Source organism: Limanda limanda, chromosome 19 (genome assembly GCF_963576545.1).
Source record: "Limanda limanda chromosome 19, fLimLim1.1, whole genome shotgun sequence".
NCBI classification, from domain to species: Eukaryota; Metazoa; Chordata; class Actinopteri; order Pleuronectiformes; family Pleuronectidae; genus Limanda; species Limanda limanda.
Genome location: NC_083654.1, coordinates 13,670,059 through 13,687,366, shown reverse-complemented (window position 1 = coordinate 13,687,366; position 17,308 = coordinate 13,670,059). Strand labels below are relative to the sequence as shown.

The 17,308-nt window shown below is 45.3% G+C and overlaps 1 protein-coding gene across 1 annotated transcript; it reads left to right on the top strand.

Moving 5' to 3' along the window:
- The first annotated feature begins 520 nt into the window (after positions 1-520).
- mylipa (myosin regulatory light chain interacting protein a) lies at positions 521-16,587 on the top strand. Its single transcript, XM_061092733.1, has 7 exons — positions 521-761; positions 2,574-2,764; positions 11,505-11,690; positions 12,981-13,178; positions 13,282-13,446; positions 14,252-14,675; positions 15,994-16,587. The coding sequence occupies exons 1-7, from the start codon at positions 675-677 to the stop codon at positions 16,186-16,188; spliced, it is 1,446 nt and encodes a 481-aa protein (XP_060948716.1). The 5' UTR covers positions 521-674; the 3' UTR covers positions 16,189-16,587.
- Positions 16,588-17,308: the final 721 nt, after the last annotated feature.

The following is a 17,308-nucleotide window of genomic DNA, read 5'->3' as shown; positions in this document are numbered from 1 at the left end:
AGATAGACAGACATGAACAGGAAGTGTGAAGTTAGTCAGAGTCCACTCATAGTTATTTTAAAAGGTGTTTACAGCTCAATGGCACACAGAGAGTTGTATCAGGTGGAGCTTCTGCAGCAGCTCAGGTAACACGTGGGTCTGAAGGTGGGAACAACACCGTGGCTTCCGACATGAAACATTCATACGAGCTCCGGACAGAAGGCGGAACGTGTTCCCGCTCCCGCTCCTATTTCTGGAAGAAGTCATCCATTATTCACCCACACCCCCCATGTCTGAGCAGGTGAGGTGAGGAGGGGGGGCAGGTGCACCGCAAGGGGGCGCTGTGGACTCACTCACTCTTCCCCCCACACCCACTCCACAAGCAGCGAGCGGAGAACACGTAAACGCGACTTCTCATTGGCTCGCACGCCGCAGGGATTCCATCCAACCGGCGCCGATTGGTCTGCTGCGGAGTGGGCGTGGCCGAGCGAGGCAATTCATTGATATAGGCTACAGCTGGTGGCCGCAGATCCGCCACACGGAGGGAAAGGGTTGAGAAAGTGACGAGGGATTCATGTAGGGGTTTTATAGTTTTTTATTTTAATTAAAGAAGGCTTGAGAATTGTGGGACCGATAGAGAAGGGTGGCTCACACACCCAGAGACCGACAGAAGGCACAAGGGACGGGGGAATAAGATGCTCTGCCACGTTACTCGTCCGGATTCGGTGGTGATGGAAGTGGAAGTTGATGCGAAGGCGAACGGAGAAGACTGTTTGAATAAGGTGAGAGAAAACCTGCGCGTTTATTCACGTTCATTCATCACGTTGTCAGGCCGTGCAGCAGCGAGGAGGCTATTGAACTTAAAATATTCAATAACCCTCAACTTTATCTTGTTTATCTTGTTTGTTTGTTTGTTTGTGTCTTATCACAGTAAGTAAACACAAGGAGTCGGATGCTGCTTTGCTTTAAGAGTCGTTTCCTTTCTCTCTGCTTGACACAATAATCAATATGAAGTTCGTCGCATCCACACATGCTTGTTGCACATGGAAACAAAATGTTCTTTCCCCACGATGAGCAGAAAAAAACCCTCATGCATCTGCTGGGTAACCTATAGAAATGCATGCTCCCCCCAAACCCTAAAAAAATAAGACATGATATTTATGCAGGAAAAGTTTTGCTGCACAGATGATAAAGTGACCTCTGCTTGCCCAGCTCACTCAGAGGCTGGCGGCTTTGTTCAGGTTACTCTAGTTCATTCTCCTGCAGGCTCGCATCCTCCTCCACTCACTGAACCTCCCCCCCCTCCACTTCTAACTATGTTCCTGCATTTTGTTGCATAAAAAGTTTCTCCCCCCCTCCCCTCCAACACTGCTGTCCTCTGCTGCCTTAAGTTGTTTATTCCAACTCCTGCTAATACAGGGCAAAGCTATTTCGTATGCATGCCATATCCCCAACTTGCCCCGGGTATGAATGAGCTCTATCCCAGCCTCCGGGCTCCCTGCAGACGCTCACCAGCAGTTATGTAATGGCCTCTGCTGGGTGAGGGGGGTGCGTGGGATTGTGGGTTTGATGATCCCCCTTATTTATTTATTTAACCCCAGGAGATCCTCCTCCAGCAAGTTCACTAGCACCCTAACATTAGCCGAGGAATATGTTTTAATCTGTGTCTGTGTGAGAGCAGCATCAAATCCACAGGAGCAAAGTGGTGAAAGCACTTCTCTCCTCTGAGAAACACACGAGCGCTGTTCAGGAATTCTTGTTGATATCTCACCGCCTATATCTCAGTCAAGGACGTGATAGTAGAGGCTCCTACAAATGAGGATTTAGCTGGAGAAGGGTCGAAACGTTATTTGGGAAGTAATTCAAAAGTTTGTAGGAGCCTCAACCGGTGTGTGGACATTTCTTGTTCTTAAATCTCAAAGCTCGACCCATTGTTCTGTGTCCCTGCGATACTGCCAACTGTTACAGGAGCTGCAAAACTCTCTAAATGATCCGATATGTCTCCGTTCACTCCTCTCCACACTGTTGGGTTGAGAGTTCTTAAAGAGATTTGGTAGCCGGTGGAGTGAAGCGACATCTGCCTTGTGATTTATTTAATGGAAAGCAGCGACCATGAATGTCGTTGGAGCTGATCTCTGTTTATTCTGAGAAACCAAAGGGAAAAACGTGTTCGCTGGTAAAATTATAACCCTCTCCCAAGGAGTAAAACAATAGTACGGCCACATGACATGAAAACACTAAACATACCTGATGAACCAAGCAAAAAATGAATTTTGCAGTGGTTTAGAATATGATACTACAACTTTCAGCTAACGAGTAAAAGTAAAAACGCAATAACAGAGACGCTAACTTAAAACAAACTGGAGTACAATGACAGAAATGGGAAGACTGGAAGTGGGAGACACAAAAGTGGACGTTGTGGTTTAGGACTTTACCGAATGTTCCTCCTTGGCAATGCAGGTTTGTGTCGTTATAGAAATGAAATGATTTTTAATGCACATTGGATTCTGTGACACACAACACTTCTGTTTAATTGGCACACTTTGTCTAAAATCCAACTTTGTGACCCCCCTCCTTCTCCCGTCTCCCCCCAGGTTTGCAGAATGTTGGGCATAATTGAAGTGGACTACTTTGGGCTGCAGTTCACGGGCAGCAAAGGCGAGAACCTGTGGCTGAATCTGAGGAACCGCATATGCCAGCAGATGGACAACGTGACGCCGTGTCGACTGAGGCTGCGGGTCAAGTTCTTCGTGGAGCCCCATCTCATTCTGCAGGAACAGACCAGGTTTGTTTACCAGCTCTCACGCTGCACGGCCATTGTGTGTGCGCAATATGTAAACTGTCACATTAGTTGTGACAGCCTGACACAACATTCATATATTTCCCCTTCAAGGAAATGGGACAAATTAGCAGATAAAGTTGTTTAATTGCTTCCTCTTATTGAAACATACACAGCAGATCCCCGCAGATCCGCCCGTCACCGCTTGAATTACACGTGGTCTCTGGTTTTATTTCCTTGTGGCCTCACATAACAAGCAATGAGGAACACATGCTAGAGAAACGAAAGCCATCGTTAGCGAGCTCGCGGAGCATAATCTGATCACTTGTTTCCAGTACAGTGGAACGCCCTGCAGTAACCTCTCCGCTGAGCTCTTCCGGGGTTACTACAGGTCATTTAGACGCTGCACCAGACAGGAAATGTGAGCCAGCAGCTCTGGGGCTGTGCTGCTCCCAGGCTAACCCCCCGGGGACCCTCTGTGCGACAGCCAGGGACCTCTGCCACTGCCCCCATTCAACTCGGAATAACTTCTGTCGTGCTTCTTTTTGTTGTGTCGATTGTTTTGTGGCCATTTTTGTCCCGACAAAAGCACAGCCCACGGTGTGACATTAGTGCAGATGCCGTTTGGAAACTGTGCCACAGGCTCAGTGCAAGGTGTTGTCACCATAGCTTTTGTTTTCACAGGAGCATGTCACCATCACGAGTTACTGCTCCAGCTGGTTTTCATAAACATGTTTTGATCGTTTCTGAAAATATCAGGAAATGATTGTGCAGCTGGAATATGTTGGCTGTATATCTCTTAGCTTTTAGACTCTGCATAACAAGTAACATCTTGTAGTCCCATCTCCCCTCTGTGCCGTATCGGCTCAAGCACAAAGCTCGTAGTCAGAACAACACGAGATCCAGACTCCGTACCCCCCAGCCCAGCTTTTCTTTTAAGTTATAAGTAGATGGTGCGCTTGCTGCCCTCAGAGCCTGTGCATAACAAAAAAAAGAAACTTGTGTATCTGGTGTGATGCTGCAGATCTTGTTTTCCCCCCAGGCCGTGTCACAAGTGTTTGCTGCTGCAGGATTGCTTCTGGGGCGCAGGCTCACCGGAGGGGGAAATCTTTTGGTGTCTTTTTAAGCTCTGCCACGCTGCTCTCGCCCTCCGTCTCTCTCACACACACACACACACACAGCATGCCTCGAGTGCTGTTCATTAAACTGACATGTATCTGCCTTGGCCAGGATTCTGTCTGGCATTCCAGCCGGCTCGCTTGTCTTCTCCCAAGTTCACCCACTTGCCCGCCACCATCAGCTCTTTGTCCCTACCTCTCATTGCTGGAAAGATATCAACCTCGCTCCATCTTGCAAAGAAAGAAAATTTGTTTATCTCAGTTTGATACAAACTGTCCCGGCATGAAACGTCTTCCTTGTCCCTCCATCTCACTCTCCACCTCTTCATACACGGGCCCATATTTGGCAGCCCTTTTGAAGAAGAAGAAAGTGAGCGGCGGAGGATACTTGGCTGCCTGTGCTCTGACCTCCACTAGATTAGCAGGGGTTATCAACAGATGGCTGTTGTCGGGCGGGGGAAAAAAGGTGAGATAAAGATGTGAGGTGGCAGGCAGGGGTGCGTGGAGTCGCTGCGAATAGATCCTCACGCATGGCACTTATTTATTAGTTGTCTGCTCATTTTGGCAGCTTTCATGAGATGTGATTTCATTAAAGTGGTGGGGCAGAAAACCCACTGATTTCAGGGTTTAGAAATGAGGGGTAGATTTTAACTGTGGACAGCAGCGGCACACGCATAGTGGAGACTATACTGCCTTTACAAGGGTCATGAATATACAAATATGGTATTTCTTTGAATTACTCATGTGTATTTAATGTTTATCAATCATGTTTTTAAATCAAATCGCTGCTTTGAGAATCTGCAAGGGTCTCTTTCCCCTTAATTCTTGTGTTCTCACCTTTGACCTACTTAAGTCGTGCACACAAGTTGCTCCGACTGCAGGCGTGTTCCCAGGCAGTCCTCCTCACCACCTACACATCTAGAAAACCTTCCTTTTCTGCACATTTCTGTTACTTGCATGCCTGCAGGCAGTTTTCAGTGATTTAAAAGTTAAGGATAATCTTAGTCGACAAACAAGTTAAGGAGTCATTGAAACCTTAGTTCACACACTCGACAAAACAGTACAGCATGTTTCTGCAGCTCAGTAATTACTAAGCGTGTGTGGGCTGTAGAGAGTAGATGTTCTCAGCAATGTATAGGGTGACGCAAAGGAGCCTATATGGTTCAGCAACTCTGTTGAGATGAGGGGTGGGCCCCATCTACGCCCTTCTTATAGGGTTTATTACATAACCTGCACTGGACGAGCGCGAAACAGAGCTGCTTATATAAGCGGCTGTGAACTGCGCTGCCACGTAAAGCCCTGTAGTTCACTTGACTGAACAGTTTGTGTTAATTAGTTATCTTCTTTAGTAGCGAGGACCTTTGCTATATATGGAAAGAATCCTTTTTAGACTCAAAGTCACATTTTCATAGTATTTGAAACAGCAGAGTGGCACAGACTGCTGATATCACACAGTCTGGTCTGATTGTCTTCAATCTTTAATCTGTTACCTATAAAGTATTTGGTAAGATTATTTTATGGTGCACAACCAAAGTGCAGTTCATATCTAATTTAAGATATGGCCCCTTTCTTCTGTACTTTCATTCCTTCAAACCTCTGAACTTCTCTTATTGTAAATGTAGAAATTTGTCTCTTGACGTGACTGTTTCACCTCTGAGCTTCTGTTCAAACCTTCCAGAAGTTTGAGATTCACTGCAAGTTGCCTCCAAAAGCTTAATGATGTTTTTTTTTATGAAACATCTGATTTGCAATCATCTGTATTTCCACAATGTATCCGCTGATGTGTTGTTGCAGGAAACTTTTATTTTTATTGGTTAAGGGCGACTGATCCGAGGGCCTCAACAACATCTTATCTGCACCATTTAACACCACTTGCCATGGGGGATGTTTCTGGTTTAAATGTGAATGTTTCCCCTTCATTAGCCCTCGTATTTAGTATTCTGATCAGGCAAACTTTGGATACCCTCGGAGGGCACAACTTGAAGCACAGGCTTTATCAGAGGTCCCAATTGTTAACCTGTTTACACCTTATTGGGGCTTAGCTTATCTTTAACTTGCAGCCGAACCAAACAAGTTCAATCATTACTTCTTTTAATTGTTGCATCTCAGCAAGAGTTTATCCAAAATATATTGCATGCTTACTTGTTTTCTTTCCACATGAAGATTGCATTAACTAATACTGTCGTGAAGTCAAATATAAGGTTATTGGACAAAATTCAAATTTAAAGACCCAGCGATCACATGCTAGTCTTCTGCACCATGCAGGCCAAAGACATGATCGTAGTGGGGGGATGGAGACTAATCCATTCCTATCTTTGTGTTTGCCTTGTCACACACTATTGATCTGTGCAGGGGTTTTCCTTGCCTTTCCCCCAGTGCTTGGTGGGACAGGTTTGAACACTATGAAGAGTTTGTTGCACAGACAAACTGAGAAACGTTTTAATAGTAGACTTTTGCATGGATGTACCACCACATTTGCATGAAGGCTGATTCGGTTTACTGCGGGAGCACAACAATTCCTGTGCAGCACAACTGGGTATTGCACAAAAGAAGCTTACAACATGAAATAGTTGAGAACATTCTCTGCAACAAAATTCAGACACAACTTCAACCGAATATTCTGCAAAACAGGTCGGCCAAATCAAAGCAAAGTTCAACACATTTGCATGCTCCACCATCGCTAATTAGCCTCCACATAAGTTTCTTTCTTCCGTCATTTGTTCTGAACCCGAGTAACCGGGCCCTGCTTTGCCTTCTCTGAAGACATATTAATAGCCTTTGCCCAAGAAAAGCTGAATTGTTGAACTTAGGGACAGATGCTGGTTTTTAATCACCAGTTTACCATCCAGTACAAAGCCACTGCCAGTTACCGGAGGCAATCATCATACAAAAGGGCTTCTTTGTTTTATAGCTGTATACTTCTCAGGCCTTGTATGTTATCTTTAGTGCTTAGAATTACCATTTTACAACTTTCTGCTGAATTACACAAAGCTTCGGCAAGTATTTCAGTCTCTTCACTTTCCTGTCAGGCCACACCTACTCAGAAGAAGACGTTCAGCAGGGTTTACTATAGTTCATTGACAGCTAGTAACCTCAGAGCACACAGCCCTTGGCAGTATGTCATTTGACTAGCTTACAAATCGCATTGTGCAGAGCCCGGCCAATGAGGTCTGAAATGCTACTGTTGATTGGCTGGATGAGCTACAGTCTCCAGGCAGAGGTTTCAGGTTTCACTTTGCGGGGACTTTTTGTTCTGGTGTGCGGTGAGTCAGCTGACTTACTGCCGTGGGTATACACACCGGTGTTGAGAGAAAACAATAGACAGAGTCTGGTTTGACAGCCGGGCAGAAAGTTTAGTTGACTTACTCTCAGACAAACTCGGCCGTTTGGGATATTCTTGTGTTTTGAATTTCACGGTTCAAAGACTGTAAAGAAGAAATTATCATCATCCCCTTTAGCTCAGCTCTGCAGCCACTGACCTATTTTCAGATATTCTTTCTCAGTCTTCAGGCCTGCTTTAATTGAATTATTACAGCCAGGCAATCAAGTATTCAAAGTTTGCTGCAGCTCTCCACATGATCCCCCCCCCACACACACACACACTCTCCCCCTCCTCAGCCACTGTATTGAATAGCGTATATATCTGCTGGCATCCGCAGCAGTATTATGTCTGTGAATGAGTCAGCCTTTGATTTCCATGCAGGACAAAGCGTTGAGGAGGTGCAGACAATGTGAAACGGGGAAAGTGGGACAGGAGACTTTGGTCTGAGTGCAGACTTCCTGACACTCAGTCTGTGAATCTGGTCAGTTAGCGAGGGCCAGGCTCGAGGACAAGAACAACACAATGCTCTGATGACTGCACTGTTTTCTTTTCACAGATGACCCTGTAGTGATGCATGTCACATTCTGCGCATGTTGGACTCGTAACGTACGTCGGCCCCTTGAAACCGTGAATCATCACTCCAAAGAGCATATACCTGAACAGTCCCAGTTACAAACTAATCAATCAGAATCCAGATTTTTATTTGGATCTCTACTAAATTGCACCCATTTGTAAATAGTGGTCCTGTAAAGAGGACTGATGTTTCAAAACTGAACTGGTTCTTCCTGAGGTCATGCCCCATCCAAAAGCTTCATATAGATTTGTTAAGTTGTTTTTGCGTAATGCTATTTGATAGCTAGTTGAATAACTAGCGCATGCCTATAGCAACATCCGCGTCAAAAATAATGATGCACAGTGGAGGGGTCTATAGCTGCTCTAATCCTCATTTATATATAGATACCGCTCTGCTGCAACATCAAAGCTTTGGCAGTCAATAGAATAACAATAGAATGAGAGAAGATAAAAACAAAGTCGTAGAATAGTAAGAGCCACCAAGTAAATTTAGAATGAGTCCATCCTTTAGCATACAAATAGATTAAACAGGCTAAAAGCAAGTAAATAAGATTTAGGCATGGGCACTTCAAAGCCTGAGAACAGGTGGGCCTCAGTCTAGTTTTAAAAGTCTCAACAGAGGTCAAACACTTAATAAATAGAAAGAGACATTTGTTATGGTTTGTGGTTGACTTGTGTGGTTTTGGTTGGGATTGTAGTGATTAAAACATTTGGACCGTCGCTAACGTGCACAAAACAAACTGTGTATTGGGGGGAGGGAAATAAAACTGATGACTTACTTACATAAGAATAACAATACCAAACTAATGAGGGATCTGCACCACTTTAGAAAAGTTGTCACTTGTACTCCTCCTACGGTTCTGTATTCATCTGTAAGTGGAAACTGATTAGACGCTTAGAATTCAGAATGACAAAATTCCATGTTCACACAAGGTGTTGTACAGAAAGTCAAAGCGGATCAAAGGAGCAACAGTCCCGCCTTGAACAGGCTGCGGGAAAGAGGCTAATGAGTGAGATCTGTCACAGCAAGAGGCCGATTGAAGTCCTGTTCTTCAGTCGAGCCCGGTCCCTTTCGCGTGAGTCACAGTGAATTAGACTCTCTGCATCATCTGCCCGTTTGTTTGAGCACAGGAGTCATGGGTTCATTCTTTTCTCTCCTGTCTTGTCACCTTGGTTACGGCCCTGTGTAAACCTGAGTGGATTTTAACACATTTGTCGCAGCACAGCGGCCTCAGAGACACGTGTTTTTTGTGTCCACTTGTTTCTCTCATGTCCCGAGTGGGTCAGCGCTCGACAGGTGCTGAGGCTGCAGATGATCCTCGGTCAGCTGTCTGAGAAGCTCTCTGCTTAATATAGAGGAGAAGCAAGTGGAGATAGAAGGACATTGATTTAGATTAACCTGACAAAGCCATGTATGTTACAGCGTGAGTTTGAATTGCAGTTGTTTAGCAGAAACAGTAGAAATATGCTGTTTGCTTCTGGGTCTGAAGTGGTGGTTGTTTTGTCAGTCATGTGTTCCTCGTGTCAGGTGCATATCTGCTGCCTCACCTACGCCCTTGGCTATCAATGTATTAGAGTTACCTCGAGACAAGTTTGTGAACCCGTGATACCATTCTGAGGTAATAGATGTTTACCTCACAGAAAGAATTCTGGAAAGCACTTACACCTGTTTATACACGCATGTGTGCTGTGAACCCACAACACTGGGTCACGCAGGATTCAGGTGTCTCGCTCCCCAGACCCAGTGGCGAAAAGTTACATATCTAATCCTCGTGGTCACAGCTGACTGGTGAAGTGAATCAACAACGCCACACTAACAGGCCTTGAAACATTTAAAGAGATTTAATGCCTTGCTCAGTGGCCCAGTGACCGATCTTAGCCTCTTATCAATCCCCTGCCTGAACTAGAGTAACCTCCGCTGCTTGTCCTATAGTGACTCCGCTCGGCGCCCTGTAACAATCTCCCAGTCCAGTCAGCTCTATTGTTTTCATCAGGCAGGTAGCGAACTGGCAGCGCTCCGTCACATGACGCCTGCTGGGCCTGACACAATAGAGGGCATTGTTTGTGTGTGTGAGTGTGTTGAGGGGAATGGGATGTTTAACACCAAATCAAAGCGCTGTTTGTTATGCCTGCGGCTCGTCAGCCATGGAGCTCCGTTGTTATGGTCTGGCTTGATCAGGGCTGGTGTAAACCAACTTTGTTTGTGTGCCTCACAGTTGCCTTCGCTTCTGTTGATGCTCCCTGGAAGCAAAGTCAATGTGCGAGTTGGACGAGGCGTGTCCGTGTTGTTGTTGCACACCGAAGCGGATTACACTACACACGTTCGTTTTCAGCCGCTAGGGGAGCTCGGCTCCCTCAAGAGTCTGGAGAGGCATGATTTGTGCTAGGTCCACTCAACATGTCCTTAAAAACAAACATCCTAAAGTTGCAATGTGACCTAATTTGCACAAATGTCTCTTTGCTTCGTGCATCAGAGAGAACATGAGCCCAAAGGGGATTTTTGTGTGGAAACGTTTCAGTTTGCTTCGGTCTCTGGTGGGTTCAAATAGTCACAGCAAAACCTGTCAGCACAGGATGCTGAGGTCAGAGTGATGAAGTCCTGTGAATAGATGGTGTCAGAATGATTATAGATGCAGAGCAAACAATGAGTGGTCAGGGGGGGTATTTATGTCACTATGAGTTGCACTGGTTGTTTTAAGCGATGGGAGAGGACAGAAAATGGAATTGAATGATGTCATGGTTTTAAAATGAAAGATCTCTGGTCACCATGGACACCAGCAGGGAGAAAGCTGCCAGGCAGGTTTGTGGTGACAGCAGCTGGTATCCTTAAGCAGGTTGGTGCCTGTTGAATCTCCTTAGGTTACTGTGTCACAGGTCATGTGTCCAGGTTACTGGAGTTCAACGCTCCTCATGATGCAAGGAGTCCGTCAGGGTGTTACTCCTTTTCACGTTTCGTCTCCTGCTGCTGGGCGGAAAGAATTCCTCACATCTCCTGGTCAAAACAATGGAAAGACCCCGATGTGCCGTGGCTCGTGTTTTTTGAGAATTGAGATGTTTTCTTTGGCCACACCAATTTTGAATCCTTCAGCCCAAGTAACAACAAAAGCTGTTTTTAACCACCATTAATCTTTGAACTATTTCCCCTCTCTATCACTTCATACACCTGTATTACTTTGACCAAGGAGATTTTCCCTGTGTCTGGTGAAATAAGATTATTTGTAACTTGGTTTGCCTTTTTAAATGGGAATTGTATCTCAACATTGCAATGTGGTGACTCAGCAGATACTGTACAGGCTCAGTTGGTCATCAGGTTATTTATCTTTACAGCAGAAAAATGTGAGTTAGTCTTGTATCGTCTTTCCCTTTCTTAACTTCCACTTTCAGATTCTATAGTGAATTCACTCTTGCATATAAAGCGGTTATTGTGTGTTTTGAGGAAGAGTTAGAAGAAGCGAAAGTAGAGCCACTGTTACAACTGAACAAATATCGCAGTTGCCCTTTTCCTTCTGCAACACACACACACACACCTGCTGTCTGTGGTTAAATTCTAGTTCTGTATTGACCACCTGCTGGAGTGTTTGCCCCCAGACGTCGTGACTCCTCAACCATTACACATGAATCACTGGTTGGAGGAAAAACACATTTGTGTGTTTTGTAGTTTAGTTCAAACGTAATATACCACAATCATTAAGTGTTCCATTTTGATCCTTATGTTGTCGTTTCTCTCCACCAGACACGTTTTCTTCATGCACGTGAAGGAGGACCTGCACAACGGTCACCTGCGGATGGGCTCGGAACAAGCGGAGGAGCTGAGCGCGCTCCTGGCACAGGCGGAGTTCGGCGACTACAACCAGAACACGGCACAGTACTGCTACACAAAGCTGTGTGGAGAGGAGCCCAGCACTGCCACCATCAACAGGTACAAAGCCCCTAGACCGGATGTAGAAAAGGATTTTTAATGGCTCATATAGGAGCACGTGTTCTGGCCAATCATTGGAACCTGACCTTTTCACTGTCGCCCCCCCCGACGCTCTGCCCCCTCACTCTCTCTGAGCGACGCAGGAGTCCGCTCCATAAAGACGTGATGAAAAGGAAATAATGGATCATAGCAATGAGCCATGAATGGTTTAAAGTGTCAGCTGCTGATCAAGATAAGGAGATTTTTTAGAAGAAGTATTGAAAAGGAACCTGATTTGAACTGACAGTCTTTCATCACGTCTGCTTTGTAAGCCAGAGAAACCTTTATATCTGAGGTGACAGATTTTAGATAAGACTGTGTGTGTGTGTGAATCCGGTTTGACAGCTAATGTACACACACACACACACACACACACACACACACACTAGCCAAACGCAGGAGTTGACAGGAGATCAGATAAGCACTTGTTTGCAAAATTCCTCTGACAAAAACCCCCGACTGTACATTTTGAATGTTTTCTCAGCAAACAGAAGGTGGGTAGCGAAATTTCCCTCCTGTAGGTTTTTAGATGTTGTCAACAGGGATGTGACTTCATCGTAAACGAGAGTGAAACACCACAGTCCCCTTAAGTTCCACAAATCTGCAACACGCTGCACACGCTCATAGATATCCGTCCCCTAAATTTGCCTTTTTCCATCAAATCGATGAATTAATCCTGCAGCAAATCTGGGATACGCCACAGCGCCTCTCCTTCCTACAAGTTCCTGGGCCTTTATCCAGGAACATCCTCAGCGTTTCCATTTGAAGTGCCTTCTGGAACCATTGGAGCTGTTCCTCAAGTGTTCCGCTTCTTAAATGATACATTATCAATCCCCATCTGCCCAACACGCTACATTAAACTTCATCCATATGCTGTATTGAGCCAGCAGGCACAGCCAGTCACCGCTGCACCTGCACTTAACCCCAGCTTGTTATGTATGCAGGGGCATGTTATGAATTCCCCAAGAAGCTAAATTCTATAACTTTCGTAGAACCTTGTTTCAGCTGTGGATCAATACAGTGTATACATGTGTGCTGTTGTGCATTTCCCACCAATGCCAGTTAAAAGCATTGATCTCATGTGCACCAGTTCAACAACAACAACACTCTCTGCCTGCAGGCGTGTTCAACCTTGACAGCAAAAACAAACCCGTCTTACATGTTTCCTGCTTCTATAACACACCTGTCGCAGTCTATGTTCCTGTTATATAATCATAGTTAACAGGATCGTCTCTTCTCCCCCTGCTGCAGTGTCATATCCAGACACAAAGCTCTGGAAGGTTCGAGTCCGGGCTCGGTGGAGTACCAGGCTCTGCAGCTGGTCTCCTCTCTGGAGCATTACGGCGTGGAGTGGCACTGGGCTCGGGACGCACACGGCCAGCGGATGGCCATCGGAGTCGGCCCCGAGGGAATCGCCGTTTGCAAGGAGGACTTCAGTTTAGTCAACAGGTACGAACCTCCGGCTTGGCGTCCTGTTTTAAAGTGATGGATTCTATGTTGTTTATTTTTTGTCTAACACAATCCTCTCTCTTTGTGCTTTTCTTTTTTGTAGAGTCAGCTATCCCATCATTCAGATCGCCACCCAGTCGGGGAAGAGTGTGTATCTGACGGTCACCAAGGACACAAACGACAGCGTGGTGCTTCTGTTCAAGCTCATCAGTAACCGAGCAGCCAGCGGTCTGTACCGGGCCATCACCGAGACGCACGCCTTCTACAGGTGACGTTTGACCTTTAACCCCAGATCAGTGACTCTCGTTCTCTCTGATGCATCATATCTTTGCCCTCCGATAAATCAACACTGCCTTTAGATTATTAGACAGTTGGAGTCAGTTGACCTAATCTCACCTCATGAGGTGAGCAAAGATAATAAAAGTTAAATTTGAATCTCCCTGCCACAGTTTGTAATAATAATAGAAGCAGTTTATTGCCGTCTGTTCCTGTAGATAACGAGATGTGAGGGAAAACCCGACCTTCTGCTTGTCCCCTGTCCTCTCTTTATGGTTCACATTCATGCTAAGTGGGACACATGAAACATGTCCTTGACCTGATGGAAGTGTGGCTCGCACATGACAAATCTTTACTGAAAAGTAACAGGAAAGCATTTTCCTTTCCAGTGTGTTCGCGTGCGCTTGTGTCAAATTTGCATTGAGCAGGGACAATTCAAATGGCTGAGCTCAGTCAAAAGGTTCAAAAGACGGCCCTGTGTTTTGGTTTCAGGGAGGAGCTTCAGCTCAGAATAAATTTTTTGCAGGCTTGTCTTCAGCTGCTTGCTCAGAAACAAGTGTCCAGTGTTTCTCTCACTGGTGAACGTTGCAACAGCACAAACATGAGGAGTTGTCTCTTTAAACAGAGCGAGGGGGATGTTAAACAAAGACAGACACACACACTGCAGTTAGTGAGGAAGGGATATAAGAGAGATCCATTAGTGAAGGAAGAATCGAAATCAAATGCTGCAGATTCAAGTTCAAGTTGTCACATCTGAACTTGTTTTTTAATGGATGAATTGTTGTTTTCATTTCCAGGTGTGACACGGTAACGAACGCAGTCATGATGCAGTACAGCAGAGACTTCAAAGGCCACCTGGCCTCACTCTTCCTCAACGAGAACATCAACCTGGGCAAGAAATACGTGTTCGACATCCGCCGCACCTCCAAGGAAGTGTACGACCACGCCCGCCGCACGCTCTACAACTCGGGGGTCTCGGACCTGGTGTCCCGCTCCGGCAGCGGCGAGCGCTCGTCCCCCCCGAGCTCCCCGAGCAGGGAGGACCAGCAGGACGAGGGGCTGGACTGTGGCAGCTGCCAGCAGAGCCGGGCGCTGCAGGAGCGGCTGCAGAAGCTGCGCGAGGCGCTGCTGTGCATGCTGTGCTGCGAGGAGGAGATCGACGCCGCGTTCTGCCCCTGTGGTCACATGGTCTGCTGCCAGACGTGTGCCAATCAGCTTCAGGTGAGGCTACAGACTCTATCCATGCAACACTTGAGGATAAATGCTGACGTCAACACTACCCACTTATATCGTTAATTAGCAAACCAGGCAGGAGCTTGAAATCCAGAGGATTTGAGCTTTGTTTTTTTTTATTTGGTTCTTGACTTACCGTAAGACACTGGGCATGATTTGTGTTTGCAGTTATAACCAAAGCTCTTTAATTACAGCCTCTCATCCTTTTATGGCCTTTTAAGCAACATCCACAGCTTTGCTTACACTCTGCTGACCTGGTTGTCCCCTCACTTAATCAGCTAAATGTTGCCTACATCTTTGTGGAAGCTGATTGTGTCAGTGTGCGTGAGTGTGTCTTTATGTGGGGATTATAGCAGCCGAGCAAATCCCTCCTCTAACTCAACAAGGAAACGTGACCCCAGCTTACAGACGTACGAATGAGTCGGTAGAAGCTCGGCACAAGAAAAGGACAATCTCATTAGAACAAGTGTTCCTGATTTAACTTACCGTGCTCTTTAATAATAACAGAATTATTTGTTTAATAACCTGAGAGATTTCTTATAATTTGCCTGAATGAGTCGACTTGAGTCTGACGATCGACTGATTGTGGTCACACACTCTCTTGCCTTGCACTCGCTGGTTTTACATTTTGTCTTGTGATGAATTCTTATTTTACGAGTTCATAAGAAGATTCAATGCAAAATGTCATGGATAAGCATTTTATCATTTATTGCCAAAGGCTAATGGGCCCCTAAAGGGTATTAAATCATTAGTTGGACCACTTAAAATCAGTCTGGAAGCACAAGTGATCACTTGTATCACATCCAGCCAAGCATGTGAACAGTTTTCTGAAGCTGAACTAATATTCAGATGCAATATACTAAAGGTTTCTTCAAGTTGTTAAAAAGGCTTAAATCGAATCTGAATCTTTAATTCTTCCAATATGTTAAAATATTTCATACTAACCTAATGCTTAAAAACGTTTACGCAGGTCATAATTATCTTAATGTCCATTAACGCCATTTCATTGCTCGTAAAAAATTATATTTATTAACTAAAAGTACTATGATTGATTCTATTAACCTCTCGGTCAGAATGTATAGCAGCACACTCAGCTAGTCTCTGAGAGAGATGATGACCTGGTGTTTCCAGGCTCATTCTCTCCTCGGCGACTTCACATTATCTTTAATTATAGCAAAGTAATCATGGGACTCACATGTTCCCTCACATCTGTCGTACTTGACATGCGTCTTAAATTGCATTCATCATGGCTTTAAAGTCCCTGTAGTACACTGTGGTCCTAACCCTTTCCTCTCTCCCCCCCCAGCTGTGTCCCGTGTGTCGGTGTGACGTGGAGCACGTGCAGCACGTCTACCTGCCCACCTGCACCAGCCTGCTCAGCCTGACGCTCACCGACAACCACCAGCACCACAGCAGCATCCCCACCCCCATCCGCAGGGAGCCGCCGTCCCCCCACACCTGCACCCCCACAGAGTACGAACATAAGATCTACCACACATGAAGACGACTCCGCCCAGGAACACACCAAACTGCATCCTGACCAATCAGGAGCTGACACCAGACAGATTCTGGTTTCACAAGGAAGAACCGTTTTCTGATCCTTCAGCGTTTCCTGCCGGCAACTGTCACACATAGAGACTCTGAGCATCATCAAAGATCAACCACTCCTTCAGCTTGTGTGTGTGTGACTGAGTGCTTTATTATTATTTTTCCATTGGCACTCTGAATGACACTTTGTTTAGTTGTTTCTTAATATCTTTGCCGTTTGTTGTGTATCATTCTGTCCAAATCCTTTGTTTATTTCAAACATCATCCCTCGGCACAGTATGATTTTTAGATTCGACTCGTATTGTCCTCGTTTATTGAATTGTTGCATCAGTTGATCTGATCCAGAAAGAAACATTCGTATGTTTGTGAATTACGCTTTAGATTTTTTTATGATATTTGGTCCATATCAGGCTCCTAGCCCCCGAACCATACGCTGAACCTCTGTGTTTTACGCCAGCGGAACTGTCCACAATAGCTGAGTCATTATTTATTTTAAAGCTTTTTTCCGTTTTAAACTGTTTGCGAACTGAATTTTATGGTCTAACAGAGTGAGATGCGTTTATTTTTTCTGAGATTTCATTTGTTTTTCATGTCCAATGTTTTTCCGAAGCCAATGAGGATGGATGTGGAGGCGAAGGGGCGTCGCTCTGGATGGAGCACTGTGTACTATAATGTGTGATGGGACCACCGTTGCCTTGTTTGGGCGTCTTGTTATTTGAGCCCAATCCGAGCTGTATCTCGCTAACACTCCATCACCTCCAAACGGGTCTTGGTGATTTACTGCCACTTCTGTCCGAAACAAGCCTGGTTTCATGGATTCCTGCTCCTTTTACACGTCTCTGTAGAAATTAGGGAACATTTTTTTGTTATTTATGAACAAAACCATCCAGAGCAGCTGCTTCCTCTGAAATCCTGATATTCTTTTCTTCTCTGGGTTTACTAGTGAGTTCTTTTTGATATTTTTTTTAAAGGGTACTAGGAGATCTGCCTGTGCAATACTTGCTTTCCTTTTTGAAAAGCTTATTACGTTTTATTTAATTTCAAATACTATATATTTAAGAAAAAGGAAGAAA